This window comes from Diceros bicornis, chromosome 6 (assembly GCF_020826845.1).
Source record: "Diceros bicornis minor isolate mBicDic1 chromosome 6, mDicBic1.mat.cur, whole genome shotgun sequence".
In the NCBI taxonomy this organism is placed as follows: Eukaryota; Metazoa; Chordata; class Mammalia; order Perissodactyla; family Rhinocerotidae; genus Diceros; species Diceros bicornis.
Window position 1 is genome coordinate 92283726 of NC_080745.1, and position 23606 is coordinate 92307331.

General features: G+C 42.0%; 1 protein-coding gene across 4 annotated transcripts in view; it reads right to left on the reverse strand.

Moving 5' to 3' along the window:
- Positions 1–1237: 1237 nt before the first annotated feature.
- Positions 1238–23606, reverse strand: part of C6H10orf143 (chromosome 6 C10orf143 homolog) — a 41443-nt gene continuing 19074 nt past the window's right edge. For 2 of the 4 annotated variants that reach the window (XR_009220516.1, XR_009220517.1), the window contains 4 exons: positions 14499–14663; positions 14327–14389; positions 9899–10116; positions 1238–1820 (listed from right to left, as the gene is read on the reverse strand). Coding sequence is in view for 1 of the 4 variants with exons in the window: in XM_058544303.1 (XP_058400286.1) it covers positions 1791–1820; positions 14327–14389; positions 14499–14663 (258 nt within the window). In the remaining 3 variants the exon portion in view is untranslated. Of the gene's footprint in view, positions 1821–9898; positions 10117–14326; positions 14390–14498; positions 14664–23606 lie in introns of those variants that run through there. The other 2 variants (XM_058544303.1, XR_009220518.1) reach the window with 2 other exon arrangements.

A 23606-nucleotide genomic window follows, 5' to 3' on the forward strand; every position in this document is an offset into this window, starting at 1 on the left:
AGCCTGTCCACGTTGAGTACTCTGTTCACGGATCTCAGACTTGCAGGAATTTATGATAAAACTGCTGGTTCCCCAAAGTCTGGCCGGCTTCGCTTCCCCTTTTGTCATCTTCACGCTGCTATAAACTTACACGTCCTTTTGCTGTTCCAGAAAAGAATGCCTGCTTTGGTTTTAAGGGGCTGTGGAATGAGGGCAAGGGAAGGGACACTGCGTAGTCACCAAGGCCCTCTGTGTCTGCTCCTGTATGTCACGCCAACAAGCCCTGTGGTCATCACCCCATCTCACAGATGGGGAGAGTGAGGCTCAAAGATGCTAACAACGACTCATCAAGGCCGCACAGCTAGACGCTGTGGGGGAGGAGACCTGAACCCACGTCTGTCCGACTCTGAAGTAGGGGCGTTTTCCATCAGGCAGGATGACACATGGGGGCCTATTCTCTACAAAAAAGCTTTCAACTCATGTAAACAGCCATGGTGATTTGTGTGCTGCTTCAATTACCAAAACACCTAGCTGTAAGTATGTGGACATCTCCTCTCCCCAAGAATCTCAGGGAAAAGGAACAACTTACACACAAAAAGAAAATGTTGTCCATCTAAGAATTTTCATTTTTTCCATAAAAATTCAGATGTGTATTTCATTTTGAAAAGAGAAAAGCAAACTAAAGCTCTTTAAAAACATATATTTTAAGGCCGCAAATCTCAATCCTCTCTCTCTCACCCGTGGTTGTTTCGGCAGGACTGAGGCTTCCTCATCAAGCCCCAGCTCTGTGATCTTACTCGGGGTTAAATGTCTCGTGACCTCCAAAGATGCTGGGGTAGGAGAGTCTGCTTTCTTTCCTGCCACGAGGCAGTGTGTCCTGAGATTCTGGATAATCCGTATCACTAATGGTACTGTACCAGTTTCCTTTCCACACCTGTCTTCTTCTGTCCCGTCTTTCCAACAGGCAAGTCCCTCCATGACTACATACCATTGATTGTTTATGGACTGGGCTCTTCAGAACGTCAATGCTGAGGGACGCTCGCCGGCACAGAACAGGGCCATGTGGATAACACAGTGCGAGCACAGAGCACAGGGACATTGTCCTGCCTCTGGTTTTGGAAGGGTGAAGAGCCTGAGAGCAACCCAGTGGTTCTGTTGGGACCTTGTCTATTATGTGAACAGGACATCTCAGGAAGCCTTTAGACTGGGGAAAAGGATGCCAGTCTCCAGTCAGACGATACATTGAAAACCCAAGAGAAAATGAGAAATTTCCATTTTAATATAAAAAAGGTCCCATACCCGATAACTTCAGTTGGAGAATTACACAGAACAGATTGGATACGAACATTCAGTAAAATTCAGTTTAAGATTATAGAACATTTTTAAATATAAAAATAAGTCTTTTAAGTAAAAAGCGTACAGAAGCAGCCCTGGATGCTCCACATAACAGTAGAGAAGTACAAAAGCGGGGCTATGCCTGGACACGGTTCCGGAGGCCACAGGGCTCTCAACCTCACAGGAGGCTCGATACTGAGTCTTTTATAACTTCTAAATAACGCAGTTGATCTCCATCTCAGCGGGATTCATCTGAAAGGAGGCTGTAGCGAGTGCTAGCAATCTGCAGGCTCCTGTGAAGTGACGGGGATCCTGGGGCTCTGGTGCGGAGGACGGTGGGATAACCTGACTGAGGGAACAGCGGGCTGCTGTCTGAACAGGTGGACACCCACATCCATCCATGAGAGACGGGCGTTCGCTGTCACAGGGAGGGTTTGAAACCAAAACTGGTATCTTCCTTTTCCAACTTGCATCTTCTAATGATTCTCAGTATGGTTAAAATGTCCCTAAAATGACAAAGAAGCACATTGTGGGAATTAATTGACCTTGGGTAAATTCATAAACCTCGGCTGTATATTCACCAACACAAAGCACTGCATTTAAAATGACTGGGCTAACACTTGTAAATAATGTATTATTTCTGAGGTAAGTATGTATTCACAGAATATACATATCTGTACAACATTAAAATTGCGATATTTAAAGCACTTCCTACAGTGCCTGGTACATAGAATGCTCTCAATAAACGTTATTTCTCTTGTCACCTATGAGGGAAAAAAAGAGAATGAACATATCATTTATATATTTATGAAACAGAATTTTTTTAAACGATGTTGTCTAAACACTGAATCAGGATTCACACAAAAGCAATGGAGCGGGCTCCTCCCAAGGGGACTGGGGTCTGGAGGTAACCCAGGTTCATACAACTCCACCAGGGCCTCTACTCTTCCCGTCTCCTAGAACAGGCCTTGTGTCTCCTCACTTCACCTGTAGAAATAACTCAGAGAACCAGATGGCTGGGGGCGGACAGGTGGCCAGACACTCTGCCACCGTGAAATGCGAGGTCTCGTCTAGCATCTAGAAACCTTTGTCACACTTGGCCACTACACCAGTGAAAGGCAGCGTGGCTCCGTGGCCCACTAGCAGAGGCCAGCAGGACAGCCCTGCTCTCCAAGACTGCACTGTGACGGCAGTGGGCTCCCTGGGCGGGCTGAGGCTGGGAAGGGTGGGGTGGGCCAAGTGGTGGGGGGAACAAAGCAGACCAGTCCATGATGGCGTCCCTGTTTCCTAGAAGGCAGGTGCTGCCCTGAGCCACAGGGGCCAACAGGAGAGACTGAGGCCTTGCAGACAGCAGGGGAAGTGGCACCCAAGCTCACGAGCATCTGTTTCACACGGATGGCTCATTCAGGTAACTGGAAGGAGATGCTACGATGGCCACTGATTCTATCTCACGAGGGTCGAGGAAAGCGTCACACAAGGAGAGGTATCTTGAGTGGACCATGAGGAGGAGCAGAGTCTTACAAGGTGGGAGAGGGCATCCCAGACCGTGAGAGCAGGAGGAGGTCAGAACGTTCCAGGACAAGAGAAGCTGTCTGTCATGATGGTGCACGTGGGCAGGGATGGGAGATCTGTCTGAAAGGTCTGGCTGCACCCAGGCTGTGAAGGGCCCCGAGTGCCATGAACATAGGTGCTTAGTTTATTCAACGGGCCTGTTATTTGTTTCCCAAAACAGTCTTGGAAGTAAATGCGTTAAGAGGCATTCCTTTCTGGAAGGACGTTTTGGAAACACTAGACTGAGCAAAATTAAACAAGTTTCTTTATTGTGAGTCTCAGGGTCTTGAATAGTGTAATCTCCAAAGAGTGGGGAAAGGATACAGCATTTCCCAAACTTCCTTGGCCAGGAAACTCTTGTCATGAGACCCTCAGCAGCAGGAGCCAGGTGCAGAAGTGCTGCTCTGGGCGCAGGGAGTTGTAGAGACGAGGTCAGATGCACTCAGGTGCTGCTGGGGAGGGAGCGGAGTGGACAAGGTCAGGAGGCAAGACCCCAGAGAAGACGGGGCCTCTCTCAGGAGAGACGGTGGGGCTGGAGTGGGGAGTACGGGCAATGCTTTTTAACTAACTTCATCATCTTCTTCTTTATCATCGTTGTCAACACCACCACCACCACACAACTCAAAAAACAAAGTGACTTTTTTAAGAAGGTCTTCACAGAGATGTCTCACTCCTGCCCCCATCCCCACCTCCCTGGTGCACAGGATACACCTGAAGACATGTTGGAGGTAGAATGAATAAGACTTGGGGACAATTACATAGACAGCCACGTCAACATGAGGACTGAGATCTAGAATCTTAAACACAAAAGAACTTGTAGAAATTGCTCATTTAAACCTTTCAACTTATTCACTCTTCTCGACACATTCCAGTTTGTTAGTGTCCCTCTCAAAGCACAGAGTCACAGTGACACGCAAAGAGGAGCCTGTCCTACCCCTGATCTAGACAAGGGGTGGCACAGGGAGGTCACAAGTCCTTGGACTCTGAGATGCCCAATGGCACGGACCAGCCATCAGAGGCACATCTGACGGTGATGTCCAGGCAGTGAGTCTCTGATTTGATTTGATGACGTCAGGAAGGAGGAGAAGGTTGGTTTATGCCTCGACTGTAAGTTTTATTGCTGACAACTGAAATGCCTTGCTGGCTGTCTAATTAGGCTTGAAAAGTGATCTGATAAGCAATCGTGGGAAATAATACACTACTTTTGAGAAAACACAATTCCAATATTTGTCCACCGAGCGAGAAAGACTTTTTTTTTCGGTGAGGAAGATTGTCCCTGAGCTAACATCTGTGCCAATCTCCCTCTACTTTTTGTATGTGGGATGCCACCACAGCATGGCTTGATGAGCAGTGCGTAGGTCTGTGCCCAGGATGCGAACCTGCGAACCTGGGCTGCCAAAGTGGAGCACGTGAACTTAACTACTACACCACTGGGCCGGCCCCAGAAAGATGCTTTTTGAAGAGAGTTTTAATTTGTTTCTAATATTGGGATCAAAGGGACTCAGGTCTCACCACTTCCAGCTGCTTCCACTGCTGGGCATCTTCTTTCACTGTTCCCTCGTGGGCCACCTCTGTATGCACAGCCTTCCGTTTCTTTCATCTCTCTCACTGTGATGATTCCCTCATGGAGTGCTTGCCACAATTCACGAACCCTTTCGAAACTTCCCATTTTACTAAAAACTTCCTGCCTGGGATCTCCTCACCTGCCTGGGGGCTGGCAGGTACAGCAAGGCCAACAGGTACACATCTCACTCTATGAGCGTGTGACGTCACTCCATCTGGGGAGCACATTAACACCCAGACCGGTACCTCTGTCTATAGTAAACCTAGTTGACAATTCAACCCATGCACACCAGGTGAAGAGAGAATGTTGCCACCTTCCATTTCCCTTTTGCTAAAACCACTTTTCATTGACATGCAGAGCCTTAGCTTTGTGGCCAGCTCTCTCTCCCTGAGCAACTGTGTGACTTGTGACAGCAGCCCTCTGTGATTCAGTGATTTCTACTATTCCTACCACCACCACTTGCCTGAGGAGTCATTTTTCTTCTTTCCTTAATGGCATATTCATCTTTATGGCCACAAAGCAGTAACCTTTCTCAAGAGAATTCTTCAAAGGCCTACAATAAAAGCTCAGACTGCTACAACAGTCATCCTTATTTAGCTGGCATGAGTCTTTGTGTAATGAAATATCTTTATAACAAAGACCTATGTACACCCCATGCAGATTTCACAAAATTGCATACTTACTTCATCTTCCTCCCCTCCTCCTTGGAGGTGACCAGTAGTCTATGGCAGGTGTGCATTCTTCTGTATCAGTCAGAGTCCCAACACAAAACAGATGGTATGAGCAAACAGGAAAATTCACGAAGAGTAATTTATGAAAGGACAAGTCACAAAGCTTTAGAGGGGAGCTGCAAGGGACAGTACAGGGGCTAGACAAAGGGACAGGGGAGGAAGCAGTTACCAGAACCTAGAAGGAGAGTGTGTTACGTATTGCTGGCTTCTTGAGAGGAACAGCAAGGTTTACCAAGGGACATAGCCAAGTCTCCTGCCGTTTCCCCCAAACCCCCCTGGTATCCAAACCCAAAAGGAAGCCGGAAGGCACAGATGCAATCATACTGGTTGACCTCTTGGGCAGAATGCAGAGAAGAATGGGAAGTAGATCTGCAGGGGCAAAGAGATGAGGACACCCAGACTTCTTCATCTGTTTGCTATCCAAAGAACTCAAGAAAACCATGATTAAGAACTAAAGGAAAGTATTCCCACCAAACAGAAAATACCAATAAAGAGACAAAACTTATAACAAAGACCTATAGAGAGATTTTAAAGTTGAGAAATATAATGAACGAAATGAAAAATTCACTCTAAAGGTTAAACAGCAGGTTTAAGCAGGCAAAAGAATTGAACTTGAAGTCAATAGAGATTATTCAGTTTGAAGAACAGAAAGAAAAAAAATTGAAGAAAAATGAACAGAGCCTCAGAGACCTGCAGAACACCATTAAGTGTACCAACATACACTTAACAGGAGTCTCAGAGGGAGAAGGGAGAAAGGGGCAGAAAGAATATATGAAGAAACAATGGCCAAAAACGTCTCAAATTTGATGAAAAACATAAATTTACACATCCTAGAAGCTCAATGAACTACAACTAGGATAAACCCAAAGAGATCCACACCTAGACACATCATAACAAAAATATCGAAAACCAAAGAATCTTGAAAGCACAAAGAGAAAAGTGACATATCATGTACAAGGGATCCTCAATAAGGTTAACAGCTGATTTCTCATCAAAAATATGGAAGTCCAAAGGCAGTGAGATGACACATTCAAAGCGCTGAAAGAAAGACTGTCAATCAAGAATTCTATATCCAACAAAACTATCCTTCAAAAATGGGGGAGAGTTTAAGACATCCCCAGACAAACAAAAAGAGAAAATTTGTCGCTAGTAGACCTACCCTACAAGAAATACCACAGGGAGTCTTTCAGGTTGAAACTAAAGGACATTATAAGTAACTCAAGCCACATGAAGAAATAATGTCACGGATTTTTTTTTCTAGTTATTACCAATGAATAAGAGTCTGTTTTTAAATGTTCATCTTATATTCGGCAATCTTGATAAATATTAGTTCTACTAGTTTATCTGCACATTTCTTGGATTTTCTATGTAGATAATTACATCATCTGGAAATAATTTGGTTTTTTTCTTTCCAGTACTTATACCTATTGTTTCTTTTTTACTTGTTTTATTGTGTTAGCTAGGAATCATAGTACACTAAGCAGAAGTGGTGACAGCAAGCAAGTTTGCCTTTTTTCCTTCATCAATGGAAATGTTTCCACTAAGTATGATGCTCCTTAACCCTTATCAGGATAAACCTTTCTTTTTTGGTTTGCTGAGTTCTCATCATGAATGGGATGTGGAGCTAACCAAACACTGTTTCTGCATCTATTAAGAGTATCCTTTGTTTTTTCTCTTTTGATCAGACAATATAGTAGTTTTTCTTTTTCTTTTTTTTTTTTTGTGAGGAAGATCAGCCCTGAGCTAACATCCAATGCCAATCCTCCTCTTTTTCCCGAGGAAGATTGGCCCTGGGCTAACATCCATGCCCATCTTCCTCTACTTCATATGGGACACCGCCACAGCATGGCTTGACAAGCGGTGCATCAGTGAGGGCCCGGGATCTGAACCTGCGAACCCTCGGGCCGCCGAAGCGGAGCATGCGCACTTAACTGCTACGCCACCGGGCCGGCTCCTATAGTAGTTTTTCTAATGTTAAGTTATCCATGTGTTCCTTCATGTAGGATTTTTTTTTAACCTGTAAAACCACCTGAGATGGTAGCTTTTTGATAACTTTCCCCTTGTTATTTCTTCCATTGTTACTGGTTTATGTTCTCTCTTCTGAAGTCAAATTTGGTAACTGAATTTCCTGTGGAGGGAGGTGGAAGAAATCCCCATTGCAATGGCCATCCCAGCTCTGTGCCTAGTATAGCTAGCCCACATGTCCACACAGGCACAGTCTCCTTAGTATTTCAAACATGTTATACCAAGGTCTTCTAGTGTCTATTCTCACTAATAAGAGGTCTGTTGTCAGTCAAATTACCGTTCCTTCACGGATAATCTCTCTCTCTAGCAACTCTACAGATTTTTCTCTGTCTGTAATGTTTTTCAGTTTCACCACAATGGATATGCGCATACATCATGCCCAAGACTCACCATTATTCTTCAGGCACACAAAAAAAGTACAGACAACATTATAACAAACACTCATGAACCATCACATAGCTTAAGAGACAAAACATTACAGATATAACTGAAATGCCCTCTGTATCTGGAGCCCTCATTCCCTCAGTAGAAATAATCTCATTATCCTGAACTTGACGTTTATCATCCTCAGGAATCTTATTATTCTTCTAGTTAATACGTACCAATGTTTCACATGTTTAAAATTGTTTCTAAATAGTATTCTTCTATACATATCCTTCTGTAATTTCCTTTTTTTAGTTCATCCATTTTCACTGCTGTGTATGATATCTCATATTCCTTCCTTCTGGATTTCCTACTGGACCTCCCATTCTTTCCTCTATGACTCTGAATCACACTTTTACACTTTCTATCTCTTTATCTCTATTGCTGTGTTTTAGATGATTTCCCCAGATCTATCTTCTAACTCACTAATTCTGTCCGTAACTGTGTCTAACTTGATGATTTCTTTTGGTGAGGAAGACTGTCCCTGAGCTAACATCTGTGCCAATCTTTCTCTATTTTGTATGTGGGATGCCACCACAGCATGGCTTGATGAGGGATGTGTAGGTCCATGCCTGGGATCCAAACCCACGAACTCCGTGCCACTGAAGCAGAGTGCGTGAACTTAACCACTACACAACCCAGCCAGCCTGATGATCTTTTGTCTTTAACTTCAATGACCATATCATTCACTTTTACAAGTTTGGTTTTCTTTTACCTTCCAGTACTTTTTTCATTCTGTCGTCTTCTTTCATTATGGCTCTATTTCTTCTTAAATCATTTAAAAAATTTTACAATACTTATATTTCTAGTGAACTTCAGTTTTCTTTTATTATTTCAGATTCTTGGAGGTCTGCATTCTGTTTGTTATAGTTCCTGACTCCCCCACCCTCCATCACAGTAGATTTGTTTATGTAGTTTATACTGTTCTACTGTGATCTCATCCTCTGTGCGGGCTGTTTCATCTCTGAATCCTGTGCGCTCTGGATGGTAGAACCACGCCTATAGGATGATTCTGCATTCATCACTACCCAAGACCTAAGGACTTCAATAGTCTGCACCTATTTTTATGTTAATGCTTTGGCTTTTGCTTCTTGTACCACTGAGATGGAATAAACTTAAGAGCCCACACCCATGCATGGCCTGATATTTTAATTTCTAATCCTCTTTTAAGGTATAGGCAGATCTTCAAGGCTCAGAACTTTACACAATGGTCCAAATTCTAGCTCCCACACCTCCACTGGCCAAAGTCACACATATCTCTGGACACTGGAATTCTAGCCCCCAGCCCCCGGGCTCAACCCAGGACCAAACCCAACAAAGGCCAAGAACAGCCACAAGAGACGTGTTTACATCTGCTGCTCTGCTTTTGTCTCCTTCTCTTATCATATGATTAACTATGTATTTAACGCTTTTATCTATAGCAGGAGGGGATACACTTGCATTAGCTTAGTCCAACATGCTTATAGGAAGTCTAAATTGCATTTTTCTTAAAGTGCTAACTTTTCTTTTAATCCATTTCACCATCTCTTCATAGTTTAACATATTTCATTCCTAGAGAAAGAAGTTTTTGTTTTGTTCTTCTAGTCATCTGAACTCTCTCTGTCCCTTCAGAGCCTGGAAATGATCTAAATAACACAGTTAAAGTTTTTAAATGAAACTATTTGTCTGGTATCCATATTCCAGAGAAAACGTTTACTGTCAGAAGCTAAATCTGAAGATTTTGTCAGTGAGTCTATTCAAACTCATCTATTTTCGGATTCGCATTTGGCTACACCGACACAGCCCAACTCTTCTCTTGGCCAGCTGCTTACTCCACAGTTTGAATAATTCAGCCCTGTGTCTTAGCCAAGAAACTCTCATTGTGTCTGGGAACGCCGTCCACAAAGACCCACAAGGTCACTGCCACGCTTCTCAGAGGGTGTTAGAGCGAGCATGGGGATGCTGGCACATGGGCTGCGAGCACAGAGACCAGCCAAGAAGAGCAGAAAGAGGAGAGGGTGTCGTGCGAGCTGGGGTCCAGCCTGCCCATCACCACGGGGCATGGCAGGCCCACCACTTAACCCCTGTGGACCTCACTTCTTCATCTGTAAACGGATGGGGTTAGACCGATGAACTCTAGGACCCTCTCCAAACTGAGGGGAACAACGCATGCAGCACAATTTGATTCTTACAGAATGATCAATGAAACTCCTGTTGACCGCTCCATGGTTTGTGTTTTCCTCTCTCAGGACATAAGAATAAAGGACTGACAAGAACTAGCAGGTGCTGAAACAGGATGCAAAGAGCGAACCTCTGCACATCGGTCTTTCTTCATCTATGTCAGAACGTCGCATTTTCATCCATGGCCTCTGTCCCCGGCTCGACGCCTGGGCCTGCAGCATCAAGCATAGGTGGTACTGCTGCTGTCGCCACAGGTGCGGGAGAAGGCAGAAATCTTGTTTACACCAGGTTCCGGGTCCCTTCCTGCTTCAGTGCAGTATTTATAGGTGCTACAGACATGGGAAGCAACTACCAATAACACAGATAGGGAAATAAAATAAATATTTTAAAGGTCACCATATGAAGATAAAAAGAAGTACCAAGAAAAAAGTGTATCTATTTAGAATCAGAATAATAATCATACTTGGGCTCCTCCTGCTGTCCCTATAGGAGAAAACTGAGCCCACACAACAGCCTTGGACCCAACACCCCCTCGCTCGCCCTCTATCTACTCCTGCACTGCCAGCCTCTCTGCCCTGCCACATACACCCCCTGTTGTCAGGCAATGGATTTCAATGTCAAAAAGTGAATGACACAGAGCCTCACTAAGCTTACCCCCTTAGTATTTGCCCTCAACACTAATGAACAGGCTGGTATCCAAAATCAGTGCTGCGGAGCCGGGGGACTAGTCCACAACACCAAACAGTCATGTCTGCATGTTGGCTTTTAGGTAGGAACTCACTACTAGTTTGGGTAATACAACCCAATAACCCCAGATAAAAGAAACCAAAGGAACACCAGTGATGGGCAACATTCAATCCCACCTGTGATCTGCAATTTAACCGCAGGCTCTCCACACCACCCGTGGGACTCACAGTGGGGACTGGCTCCGCAAGCACTCCAAACGCTGAGGCTGCTGGACTAAGAGCCCGAGCCCTGAGCCCTGAGCCCTGAGCGCGGGTCAAGACCCAGGGCCCCGAGGCCTATGTTTACAACAGCAACCTTTTTTCTTTTTTCTTTCAGGAGAATCTGTCCACTCATCAGCTGATGAGACCAGGTAGGGTCCCGTCAGAAAACAGAAACCAATCTAGGTATTTCAAACAGAGGGAATTTAACGTGGGATTTGACTACACAAATGATGGAAGAGAAGAGAAGCCACACAAGGGCAGGCGAGACACAGTGGGAAGCCTCACCTTCAGGCTGAGAGGACAGGGAGGAGGACGGTGACCACAGAGCCCAGGCACCACCCAAGAGTTGGGACCATGGGGGGACATCTCTGCAGGAGCTGGGACCCTGAGAGGCTGCCCTGGGGAAGGGATGGAGAAATGCCCTGGCTTCCTCCCCACCCTCCCACCATGCTCCAGTGGCTAGAAATGCAGTCCCCACAACAGGGAGCAGGGGAGATGAAGGTGGGGACACAGCTGAGAGAAAGGCAACTGACTGTCACACTGACTCAATAAAACCTGAGGGTGGCCCCTTCCCTGATGGACTCCAGCGCTGAGGAGCTACAGAGTGTCAGAGACCAGATGCCCCTCGGAAAACACAAGGCGAGGAAACAGCACCTTCCACCTCAATGAACATCCTAAATCTGTCCTTCCTATAGTTTTCTGTCTTATATATTACAATGGCCCCGCTTTTCATGTATCTTCTTTTGATTATTTTAGAGAACTTTGGCAGTCTTGTTAGGTTTCATTTAATGGATTTGAATTTGCAAAGAATACTGTGATTTCCACGTTACACTTGGCTACCACGGACCCCTGTGCCAAGCAAGCTGAGCTGACCCGAGAAAGGAAGCCTGCTCTGAGCTCACAGTCCAGCTTTGCAACCATTTGTGGAGGAAAGGAAGTCTGCCAGTTACAGCGACCATTGGCACTGCCTCCAGACTTGCACACTGGACGGCACACAGCAGAGAGGGCAGCCTGACCCTGGGACATGGGGGGACACCCTGCATGACATAACACCAAGACCTACCACAAGAACAGAGAGGATGGTTTCATTCCAGTTGTCAGTAACATGAGCAGGGTGACTCAGGGCAAAGAGGAGATGTTCCTAAATAGTAACCAGTACCAGGAGCTGATCCTTAATAGTGATCACTGTAAGAAACTATGTCAGCAACTACTGAAACTGTAATCACTGTAACTTGAAAAATGAATTTGAGAAGGTCTACAGAAAAAGTCCTTGCATATGTGAGAAGTCAAGTCCTTGCATACGTGAGAAATGACTCATGGTAAAAATAAGGAAGAGCTCAGGAACAGAAGGACAACAGGAACTCAGGTGCCGAGGCAGCCACGCTGAGAATTCAGAGCAGAACTGAGGGGACCAGCTGATACCCTACTGTGACAGGTCAGAATACACCAGAGAACTAGGATACGAAGCTTATTGGGGAAAAGCACCAGATAAGCTGAGAATCATATGCAAGTTTCCTGTTAGGAATCCCACACAAACTACTCCGACATAACCTTTGCTTCTCTTTGACCCCAGGTTGCCACCCTGGGTCAGCTACGGGAACTATGGGCCAGGACAGGGGGTGCGCTCGTGTGTAAATGGGTACGCATTTGTGAATGGAGCTGTATTTAATAAAGTCTTCTGAAATTTGGAATTGCTGCCCATCGGTGAATTACTGTGAAGCACTGCTCCCTGGGATCATGCATTCCTAAAAATACTATTTGCTTTTTATTTAACACTGAACCTTTTGACGTTCTAGAATACAAAAATAGTGTCTTATTATTTTAAAAGCTTAGGAGGGAAACTAGCCATATTATTAGAAAAAGAAGATATATGCAGCTATAGTCTGTTCAAATATCAAGAGGTGTGACTTTTCAAATTCACATTTCAATCTTTATTTACATAAGACTTTTAGAAATAGTGGGTGTAAATATTAAATCACCCAAGCCTGGGTGAAATTTTATTGAGAATAACTACAAATAAAGGGAAACTGATTTTTTTAAAAGTTGGTTTCTGAAATTTAGATGAAAAGAATATCAAGCATTAACGAAAAAATGATATATTTACATATCAACATAGGTTTTCTGCTCATAGATTCATTTCCAGAGGCAAGCTTGGGGAATTACAAAGGAAGGAAAAACCCTAATCAAACAGGTACTGTTGTTCAAACAGAATATTAGCCAAAATGATCCAATCAGTTGCTTGAGCCAAATTTTTTTCCTTTAAGCCATTCATGCCAGAACACAACCTCTCAGAGAATTAAGAATCCATATTACATTCCAAGTGTTTGCCCAACAGATAAGGGGATTTGAAAGATACATTCCATGGAAAGAGGAAGAGAATAAGGATGGTTACTAGTCACCAGCATTAAAGCAATTTACCCATAATGGGGTCAGATTTCTCAAGGTAAATATTTATTTGCATTCTGGGGAATGTCTGGCAATTGTATGAATCAACCTAAATATAGTAAGTTCAAATTGCTGAATTTTTTATTTCACCATTGTTCAGAATTACCCCATGGAATGCAACACAAACTGTGGAAATTTTCCTGAAAAGAGAGCACAAAAAGCACACCTTCACGGCACGAGTTTGACAGTAAGCTTTGTTTTCATATTTATCCAATGACTTTAGATAATCAGAGGTTCACGTGGGTGACAGCTGACACGGTTTTAGATCTTGGTTTAAAACAAAAATCATTGACTTTCACTGTAAAACACAGTAGCCTTCAGTGTGTCAACTGAAGATCTCTATACTTTATTGACTCAATCTTTCACTTACCAAAAACAGAGCAATATGTTTCTCTAAAAATCTTTAGGGGGCAATCGCAGAAATACACAGACACCCACACACAGACACAGACACACACACACACACACACACTCCTGGTTTCTGTGTGGAAATTAAACACAATTCTATTTTATTGCAATATTAAGATTCCAAATTTAAAATTAAAAAAAAACCCCAGGAATTACAGAGGTTATCAAAGACATATTAACTTGTTCTTAGAATAAGCTCAAAATTAATAACAGAGGTATTATTATGCTAATGTATCCTTTATGATATTCCACCCCATCGGAAAGATTGAGCATCCACTCAGGCAGTGTTAGACCTCCCTTTACTTTGAATTAATGGTGTGAATACTGTGTTTCTCCTTCTGAAATCTGCAGTTTATGTGAAGTTTATGGAAACATGAAAGAAAAGCTTAAACAGGGAAAAGAAAAAACAACACTGATTCCCATTTGGATAATTATATGAGGGTAGATCTTTTCTCTAAGATGTTTTCAAATGATCTCTATTTCAGTGATATCCAGCCGCCTGTTCCCTTCCCTGAACACTGCTTTTAGAAAGAATTTTAAATGTATTTTCAATTTCTATTTCTAATTTGAAGCTGGATATAAATTAGTTTGCACCTCAGTAGAATGCTAAGAAAAGCTTAAATCAATCTGCACCTTTTTATTTACATCCCTCATTCCTTAGAAACGTAATTGCCATTTTTATTAACTTTGTTTTATGGATCTAATATTTAAAAACAAGTCTATCTTTTATGTCACAGCAAGAAGGTTAATGCACTTACAGATTCTCCCGCAATACATCTCAGGCAAGGCTGTGCCGAGCTCCTTCCACCATTCTGAGCAATCTATTTAACAAATCACAGCCACAGATGTTATCAGAACAATGATTATTTACACTTTTTATTAAAATATTTAAATGGGTTCACAGCTGGTTTGGTGGGAACAGGAACCTACCCCCGTACTTGGTCGCCCCTGGCCGCTCTCTAGCCTTGGTGCAGGGGGCGGGCCTCTGGGCTGTGACTCCAGCTTCTCAATGCTCCAGAATGCCAGGGGGCCCGCCTTCACCTGGGGGCAGCCCCACTCCTGTGCAGCTGCTTCTAATCTCCTGCACACCCGTTTCTGCAACAAACAAAATTTCACTTGAGAGGGCCTCATAAAGCACACAACACTCTAATTGAATTTGCTTTCTGAAAACTTCAGCTGCAAATACAGACCCCTGTGGAGCTGGGAAAGTTTATAGGACGTTTGAGGAGACAACTTTAAACTTTATCTTTCAGGAATAACCACCATCAATTACATTTAACCTCATTATTTCTAGCATTGTCTGATATTTACTTAGCTTTATAGATTTAAAATAGTCATTTTAACAATTTTGGCCAAAACTCTTATAATAAACTATTGTGACTGGTTTACTGATATTGAAAATGTACAAAAACCTATAAATTCTGTTCAAGAAACTAGCTATATGCTTCAACACATTTTGCCTAGTATTAAGTTACAAACTTTCTTAATACAATCTGAATAATTCACATGTGAATAATTCTTTCTCTTACTGACACTGAAGAACAAATTAATGTTATTTATTTCAAAAGTTGCACACACAGTCCATAACAGATAACCTCCGGGAAAGTTAGCATTTAGTTTTTGCTTCCCCGTGAACTAAAGAAGATAAATTACCAAAGCAATCTTCTAACGCTAAAGGCAAAATTATTCACTCTCAAAGTCCCAAGACTTTGTGTATTTTGCGGGGTAACAATATTTTCACTGCCACAGAGGTGCAGAGGTGGGGGGACCTTGGCAAATGGCCATGGAGTCGCCCTTCGCCGGATGCCAGTGCTTGTCTCGGGGTTACGGGGCCAGACAACAGGCCCGGACGCTGGACAGCTCCCGTCCGAAGCAGAAGACACTTCCTGTTAAACCAGCAGTTCCTCAATTTCCTCAGTCACTTGCAAACCATCATCATTTTCTGTGTCAAATTTGTTTATTATCTGTACTAGTATTTGCTTAGTATTTTCCAAACTGACTTTTTTAAATTTAATGGATTTATTCAATAGAGAAACCTTATATCAAGGGTTTAGACTGCTAATTTTACTGTTCTCTAACACGTCTTAAAAGAGATACTTAAAGATTAAAATGAAAAATGTTGAACTCTGGCCCCTTAAACCAGGCAGAATAATCTTTTGGGGTAAGTGCTTGACCTCCAGGTGGCTGAAGACAAGGGAGACCATGTAGCTCACCTACTTCCCTACAGTTCTTCCCAAACGAAATGAAACTACAGAAAGGGCAAAAGTAAATTCTACATCAAACTATATCCCTGGCATAACTTAAAGACAGAGAGTGCCGAAATTTGAAAATAATGCTAGTAAAAAGAGAAAAGCCACCAAACCCCAGTGTGGGGTCCCCTCGTGCTGCCAGCCCATACCCACAAGGTGGGCTCTGTGGGGAGCAAGGCAGAAGGAAAAACCACGAACAACAGCAGAGGGGCACCAGCATGGGGTGAGCGTGATCTGCCTCCCTGGGAAGCCCACTACAAACACGGAAGAGCTCAGCAAGTCCCTGAGCAGACCAGAGCATGGACTCAGGGAAGGGATTCCACAGTCCACACAGTTTAAATGGACAGACACCATCTGAAGAGGGATCCTTCAACTCATAGTTTCTGGGGAAGAAAAAATGCAAAAGAGGAAGGGAGAAGTGCCCTTTGGCAACTGGGTAGTGAAGATAAAAAGAACCAGGGAAAGTTTAGGGTCCTGCAAGGAAGGAGGACCATAATATCAGGAGACTCACACTCTCCCCATCAGTCACCAAAACAAGTGTGCAGCACCTGGACTTGGTCAAACCAACACAAGAGGCGCCACTGGACTAGCAATCTTGTAAAAACACCGCAATACCATAAAAATGTCCTCCTGAAAAACAACCATGAAGCAAAAGAAAACTGTAATCCAACACCCTAGAAACATAATAAACAAATTCAAACAAACATCTGAGGATACAAAAAACCACCTTGAATTAGAAATGTAAAATTAAAGACAGAAAGGGACAAAACAGGGAGAAAGGAAGAGAGTTGAATGAGCTCAGGAAAGTGATGGAAGGGAAAGACAAAGTCATCGCAGAAACGAGGCGTACATCACAAAGCGCCCAAAGAGAATAGATTCAAATGAAGATTAATAAGCGGTACCGAGGAAAGACAGGAGCACGACCAAGAGGAGGAAAATGACATAAAGAAAGTAAAGAGGGCAAGGTGAAAGCAGCAGGCATGGGAGACAAAGAAGGAATAATGCCCATAAATCAGAGCTCCCGGAAGAGGAAAACAAAACAACAGAGCAAAGCTGATACTCAGAACTATCATTTAAGAAAACTTCCAGAAACAGAAAAAGAACAGGATCTGAAAATGTGAGGGCTCACAGGGTGCCTGGGAAAATTAACGCAGAATGATCAACTCTGAGACACATCCTAATGAAACTATCAGATTTCAAAGATAAAATCCTCAAAGCCCCTGGGAGAAAACATCAATGAACTTGCAAAAAACTGGACCAGCAATCAGGCTTTTCAAAACCAACACATAAGTAAGACGACAACGGAGTGACATTTTTTAGAAACTCAATGAAAGAAAGTATGAACCAAGAATTTTAAATCCACAAGCTGTCCTTCAAATATCAAGACTACAGAAAAACAGTTCTCAACATACATGAATTTAGAGAATACCTCACTCATCAGCCCTTCTGGAGGATTCTATGTGAGGGTAAGTTTTATCTAACCAAGTGATGGCTGGGAAAATTCCAGCAAAAGGATTCATGGTAAGCATTTAAAAGTATTTAGATGTACCTCTAGGACTAAAATAAAAGTGGGGTTAGGCTGAAAGACTAATACGCAAATACTACACACTGTGACAAAGCAGAAATGGGAGATGAAGGAAGAAGAGGAAAAATTCTGATTATGTATATGCCAATATTGTATAAGCAATAGGTGCATGTTAAACAGTACCAGAAAAAACTGATAAATCAGACAGTAAAGACTTAAATAACAGATTACTAAGGATATTAAAATAGGTTTAAATACAAAAGTAATCACTAGAAAATACACATCCTCCAAAATTCAAAATTAAAAATCCCAATAAAAGATCAAAGAATACAGATCTCATGGAGAAAGAAACAATATAACAAAATATACATAATTATAAAATATTATGATAGAGTGGCAAGCAAACAAATCAGTCATATGAATAAATATTAATGGACTTAATTTACCTATTAAAAGAAAAAGGTTTCTAATTTGACTCACAGAACAAGACCCAACTGTATGCTGTATATAAGAGGCACATCTAAGAAAAAGTGATTCTGAAAGGCTAAAAATTAAAAGGTGGACAAAGTTATACCTGACAAATGAAAACAAAAAGAGAGCAGGAGTAGACCAAATAGAATTCAAGCCCCAAAGTGTTAAACACAACAGAGGACATACTTAATGCTAAAAGCCACAGTTTACAGTGAAGACACAATGTTTGTGAACATCTATGCACCAAATAATACAACCACCACCTCCTTTATGAAGCAAACACTACAGGAGATGAAGGAGATAGTTAGAAACATACCAATCCTAGGAGATTTAATACATCATTCTCAGTACAAGGCAGAGCAAGTGTGCAAAAAATAAGTAAGGAGATAGAAGATCTAAACAACGTTATCAATCAAGGTAGATCTTATGAATATGCACTGAACTCCACACCTGATAATAGAGAATATACATTCTTCTCAAGAACCTAAGGCACATTCACAACAACTGACCATATATTAGGTCACAAAGAAAACATGAACAACTTCCATAAGGTAGAAATACTGAAAACAACACTTGCTGATCATAATGCAATAAAACTATATCTTATTAACAAAAACAAAAAACAGAAAGGCATTTCCACCCGGATATTTAAAAATTCTATTATTGACTCTTAGGTGAAAGAGGAAATACAATCTGAGAGTACAGAATTTTAAAAAAATAATTATCAGAACACTACATATCAGAATCTATGGAATGCATTTAAAGCAGTAATCAGAGAAGAATTCATTATACTAACACTTTTATAAATAACAGTGAAAGAATAAAATTAACTAATAAACATTAGCTCACAAAAATTAGGAAAAGAACAACACAGTAACCCAAAAGAAAACATGAGGAAGGAAACAGGGAGGGAAAAGCAAATTCATGAGGTAGAGGTTTTCCTACTGAAAAACAGTAGATCTACCTAATAAATCTAAATCCTGTTTTTGGGGGGGGCTGCTGGTGGTGAATTAACCAAATAGACAAACCACTAACTAACCTGATCAAGAGAAAAGGCGAGAAAGCACAAATATAGACGGTAAGAAATGACACGGGGGAAATTATCAACGAAACAGAAGAAATTTTAAAAATTGTTGAGAGACTACTTTGCAGATCTCTATGCAAATAAATTAGAAAATGTAGATGAAATGGACAACTTCCTAAGGAAATTCAGATGACCAAAACTGACCCCATTAGAGTTGGAAATCTTAGGCAGATGATTCCCAAAGAAGAAATAGAGAGGGTTATTAAGCAAGTACCCCACAAGAAGCACCAGGACCAGACGGCTTCACTGGTGAATTCTACCGAAGCTTCAGAGACCAGATAGTCCCAACACTCTACATAAGTTATTCCAGAGCACTGAGAACAAAGGAAAACATTCCAACTCCTTTTATGGAGCAAATATAACACTGATAAACCAGATAAAGAGAACAAAGAAAGAAAACTACAGACCAGCATCACTCATGAATATCAATGCAAAAATATTAAATTAAATACTAAACAGAATCCAACAACACATTAAGAAAACTACATACCGTGACCAAGGAGGACTTTTTCCAGAAGTGAAAGATGTATTCAATATTAGGATATCTACCAGTATCACTCACCATATTAATAAACCTAAGGAAAAAATAATAGGATCTCCATAGAAACTGAAAAAGACTTTGATAAAATTTAAAACCCATTTATAAAAATTAAAGAAAATAGGAATTGAGGGTTATACTCTTAACATGATAAAATATACACACTTTAAACCTAAAGCCAGTGACTTATTCAAGGGGAAAGACTAGCAGCATTTCCACTAAGATCAGCAACAAGGCAAGGATGCCCACTCTCCATTTCTGTTCACCATTGTCCTAGAGGTTTTATGTTACCCCGTATCACTACAAAAGAGAAAGCAATCAGAGGAATAAGAATGGGCAAAGAAGTCAAACTATCCATTTGCAGATGATATTATAATGTATATCTGGAGACCCCCAGAGAATCAATGATAAAACTAACTCAAACAATAAAAGAACCCATTGAATAGCAGATACAAAATTAACATAAAAAATCAACAGCCTTCAAATATAAAACAATAAGAAAACTCCATTTAAAATGATGGCAACAAAGATTAAATGTTTTAGAATAAATTTATTAAGAATTGCACAAAACCTATACAAGGAGAATTTAAAACATTCTTGAACGACACAAAAGTAGATATGAACAAATGAAAAGGTATCCCCTATTCTTGCACAGGATAACTCTACATTGTAAGCTGACAGTTCTCCCTAATTTATAAACTCAACGTAAAAATACCAATAAACTATTGCATAGACTTACACCAGTTGAATCTAAAGGTCACATGGAAAAACAAACATGCAAGAACAGCCAGGAAATCCCTGAAAAAAACCACAACTACTGGACGTTAAAACATACCATAAAGACTATAATTAAACATAGTGGTCCTGGTGATAAGCAGACAAGTAGGCTAGTGGGATAGAATAAAAAGTCCAGAAATAAATCAGAATGCATATGGAAATGCAGCAGCGCCAGTCACTAGGATAAAGATGGGCTCTTTAACATATGGTGGTAGGACAAGTTGGCAGCCATTTGGAAAAAGGTAAAATTAGATCTGTATCTCACACCATATACAAAAATAAACCTCAAGTGGATTAGGGATCTAAATGTAAAACACTGAAACTATGTCATTCCTAGAAGAACAGGTGGGTGAAGAATCAAAACTTGGTGTAGGGAAAGACCCTTTAACTATGAGTCAAATCCAGAAGCAATAAAACAAAAATTGAGAAATTTAACTACACAGAAATAAAAAAATATCTGCAGGGCAAAGCAAAACACACCCCACACAAAGTCAAAAGATAACTGACAAATTGGAGGAAAATATTTACAACGTATACCATGGAAAAAGTGCTAATAACCCTAATATATGAAACTCTCACAAAAACCAAGGGACAAAGAACCAAAAACCCAAAAGAAAAATTGGAAAAAAGACATGAACAGACAATTGATGAAAAAAGTTATAAAAACGGTCCCCAAACAGAGGAAAAAATGTTCAAACCCACTCATATTTAAAGAAGTGCAAATTAAGACAGTAACAAGACACCATTTGTCACCTATCAGACTGGCAAAAATTTTAAAGTGTGATGCAGACACTGCTGGTGAGGCCGTGGGAAACAGACATTTCCCACACTGCTGGTGGAATACAAATTCTGCAGGGAAATTTGGAGATAGCTAACAAAGCTACATACACACTTTTTAACCCAGAACTTATAGCTCCAGGAATCCACCCTACAGGTATACCTACAACAATGTGAAAAAAAATGCACAAGGTTATTCACTGCAGCGTTGGTTAAACTGCAAAACACTGGAAACAACCCAAATGCCCATCTGCAGGAGAGTGGCTGCATAAACACGGTGCGTCCAGGCCATGGAGCACTACGCAGCTGTAATGAGGAGGAGGAAGAGCTCTGCCAGCTGGTGTGCAGTGATCTCCAGGATACACTGCTAAGTGAAAAAAACAAAGTGCAAGAATATCTATAATATGCTATCTTTATTCTGTCAACTGCTGCAGTAATCATATTAACCATCTTCATGACTTTTGTAAATAGCCCTCTGTCTTCACTTAAGTCAGATGAAAGTATTGAAGAAGATAAGACAAGGACCTAGATCTCTGGTTACTCAGGATCTGCTCAATCTCTGTACTGTAAAACGAGGCATGGTGCGTTAAAATCGGTCTACTGACAACTTTCAATATCTGGGCTAAAGGCAAAAAGTGGAAATATTAAATATGCCCGGTGTCATTTTATACATATGTTTCAACTCCTCCCCCAGTAACATCATAGTCGGTGAATAGCAATATTATTATTTCCCTTGCTCTCTCTGAATAACATCAGACCTGCCAAAAAGGAAAGCAAAGGGACACGGATGGATGACGATGAACTGGAACCCATACTTTCTGGGTGAAATCTAAAACATTCTGGAACTACATTCTAAACCATCTCTGTGTGGGGCCAAACGACACTTGGCACATTAAGGTCAGCAGACTGTGTGATCCATGCTAACGAGCTGACATTCTTCGAGTGGCTCAGGTGGCTGGGGGATGGGGTCCCTACACCCTGAGGCGAAATGGGGAGCCATGCTGGCACCTAGGTGGTCAGTGAGGGCTGGGCACCTCGAGGGAATGTGGGAATTACCTGCTTGGTGGCCCTCAGCCAGCTGAGTGGATTAAATTACTCATATTTTCTGTTATTTACTGTGGATTATTGAGATAATAATTGCAATTGAGATAACTGCATGTGATATTGACCTGCAAACCTACTTGGTAAATAGTCCAGTTATCATGGATTGGCCTGGACCAAAGGAGAATGAGGGCTGCAGAGGCCTTTAACTCCGGGATGCATGTGTGCTTACATGATTCACTCTCTTTTACTCCCTTCTAGAGAGGATCTGTCAGCCTTCACAAAGGCAGATGAAGATTTGCTGCTCAACTAAGAAGACACTTGCACTATATAAACAAAATTAAAATCCTGAGTATAGACAAAGACCCCATTACTTAACAATAATTGAAGATCAATTGAACAGCAACCTCACCAAAGAACAGCTGAAACAGGAACATGCTTGGACAAGAGAAGACACTTGAGAAGATGCATGAACTAAAATATAAAATATGGATCATGGTGCCTCAACGATGGAGCAAGGCTGGCGCAGGTCTTGGAAGCATGAGCTGTCCTCCACTGACGAGGCGTAACCATGCCCTTGTTGCCATGGACTTGTTCCTTTACTGGAAGAGATGGGGCCCAGTGGGCGTCACGGGTGAGGCGCAGGAGAGGAAGGGGTGTTAAGGGCTTCACAGTTGGGCAGAAAGGAAACTCAGAGCCTCAGCTTCTGTGCGATGCGAGCGAGCCCTCTAGTTTCAGGACGCCCCTGGGAACACAGTGGCGAGCCAGTGCACGGTGGGGGCGAGCAGAGAGAGCACAGGCTGGGCCGGCCCGGCTGTCGGCTGAACTTGGGCACGCGGCCACCTCTGGAAACCCATTTCTCCACTTTCTGTGCTTGAGAAGAATGTGGAGGACAAAGAAAAAAGATGCCAGCTTCTTGGAACTCTTCGACAGAAAAGCACGTATAAGAAAATGGTGCATTCTTAAAAATTAAACACCTTGAATCCAGCATATATATGCTAATATATGAGTTAAGCATATATAATCCAAATTAGAATACCAATGTAAATCATTAGAACTCAGTAATGCAATTAATGGTACGTCTTCTTCCTGTCTCCACACACACAGCCCCTAATCTTTCATTTTGAAGGTATTTTGAGAATTTTTATTGACAATGGCCTTTACTCTATTTTTGCTTTTTTTTTTTTGTGAGGAGATCAGCCCTGTGCTAACATCTGCCAATCCTCCTCTTTTTTTTTTTTGCTGAGGAAGACTGGCCCTGGGCTAACATTCGTGCCCATCTTCCTCCACTTTATATGGGATGCCACCACAGCACGGCTTGCCAAGCAGCGCGTCAGTGCGCACCCAGGATCCAAACCAGTGAACCGCGGGCCACTGCAGCGGAGCGCGCGCACTTAACCGCTTGCGCCACCTGGCCGGCCCCGGGGCCTTTATTCTAAAGATCATTTGTATTATAAATGTGTAATGCTGGCTAACTGAGTCCTAGTTATCAGAAACAGTTTGCTGAGTGAGGTTTTTTACTTTAGTTTAGTTTTAATTCTACCACAGATGAGAAAGTTTACTTTTGCTGGAGTAG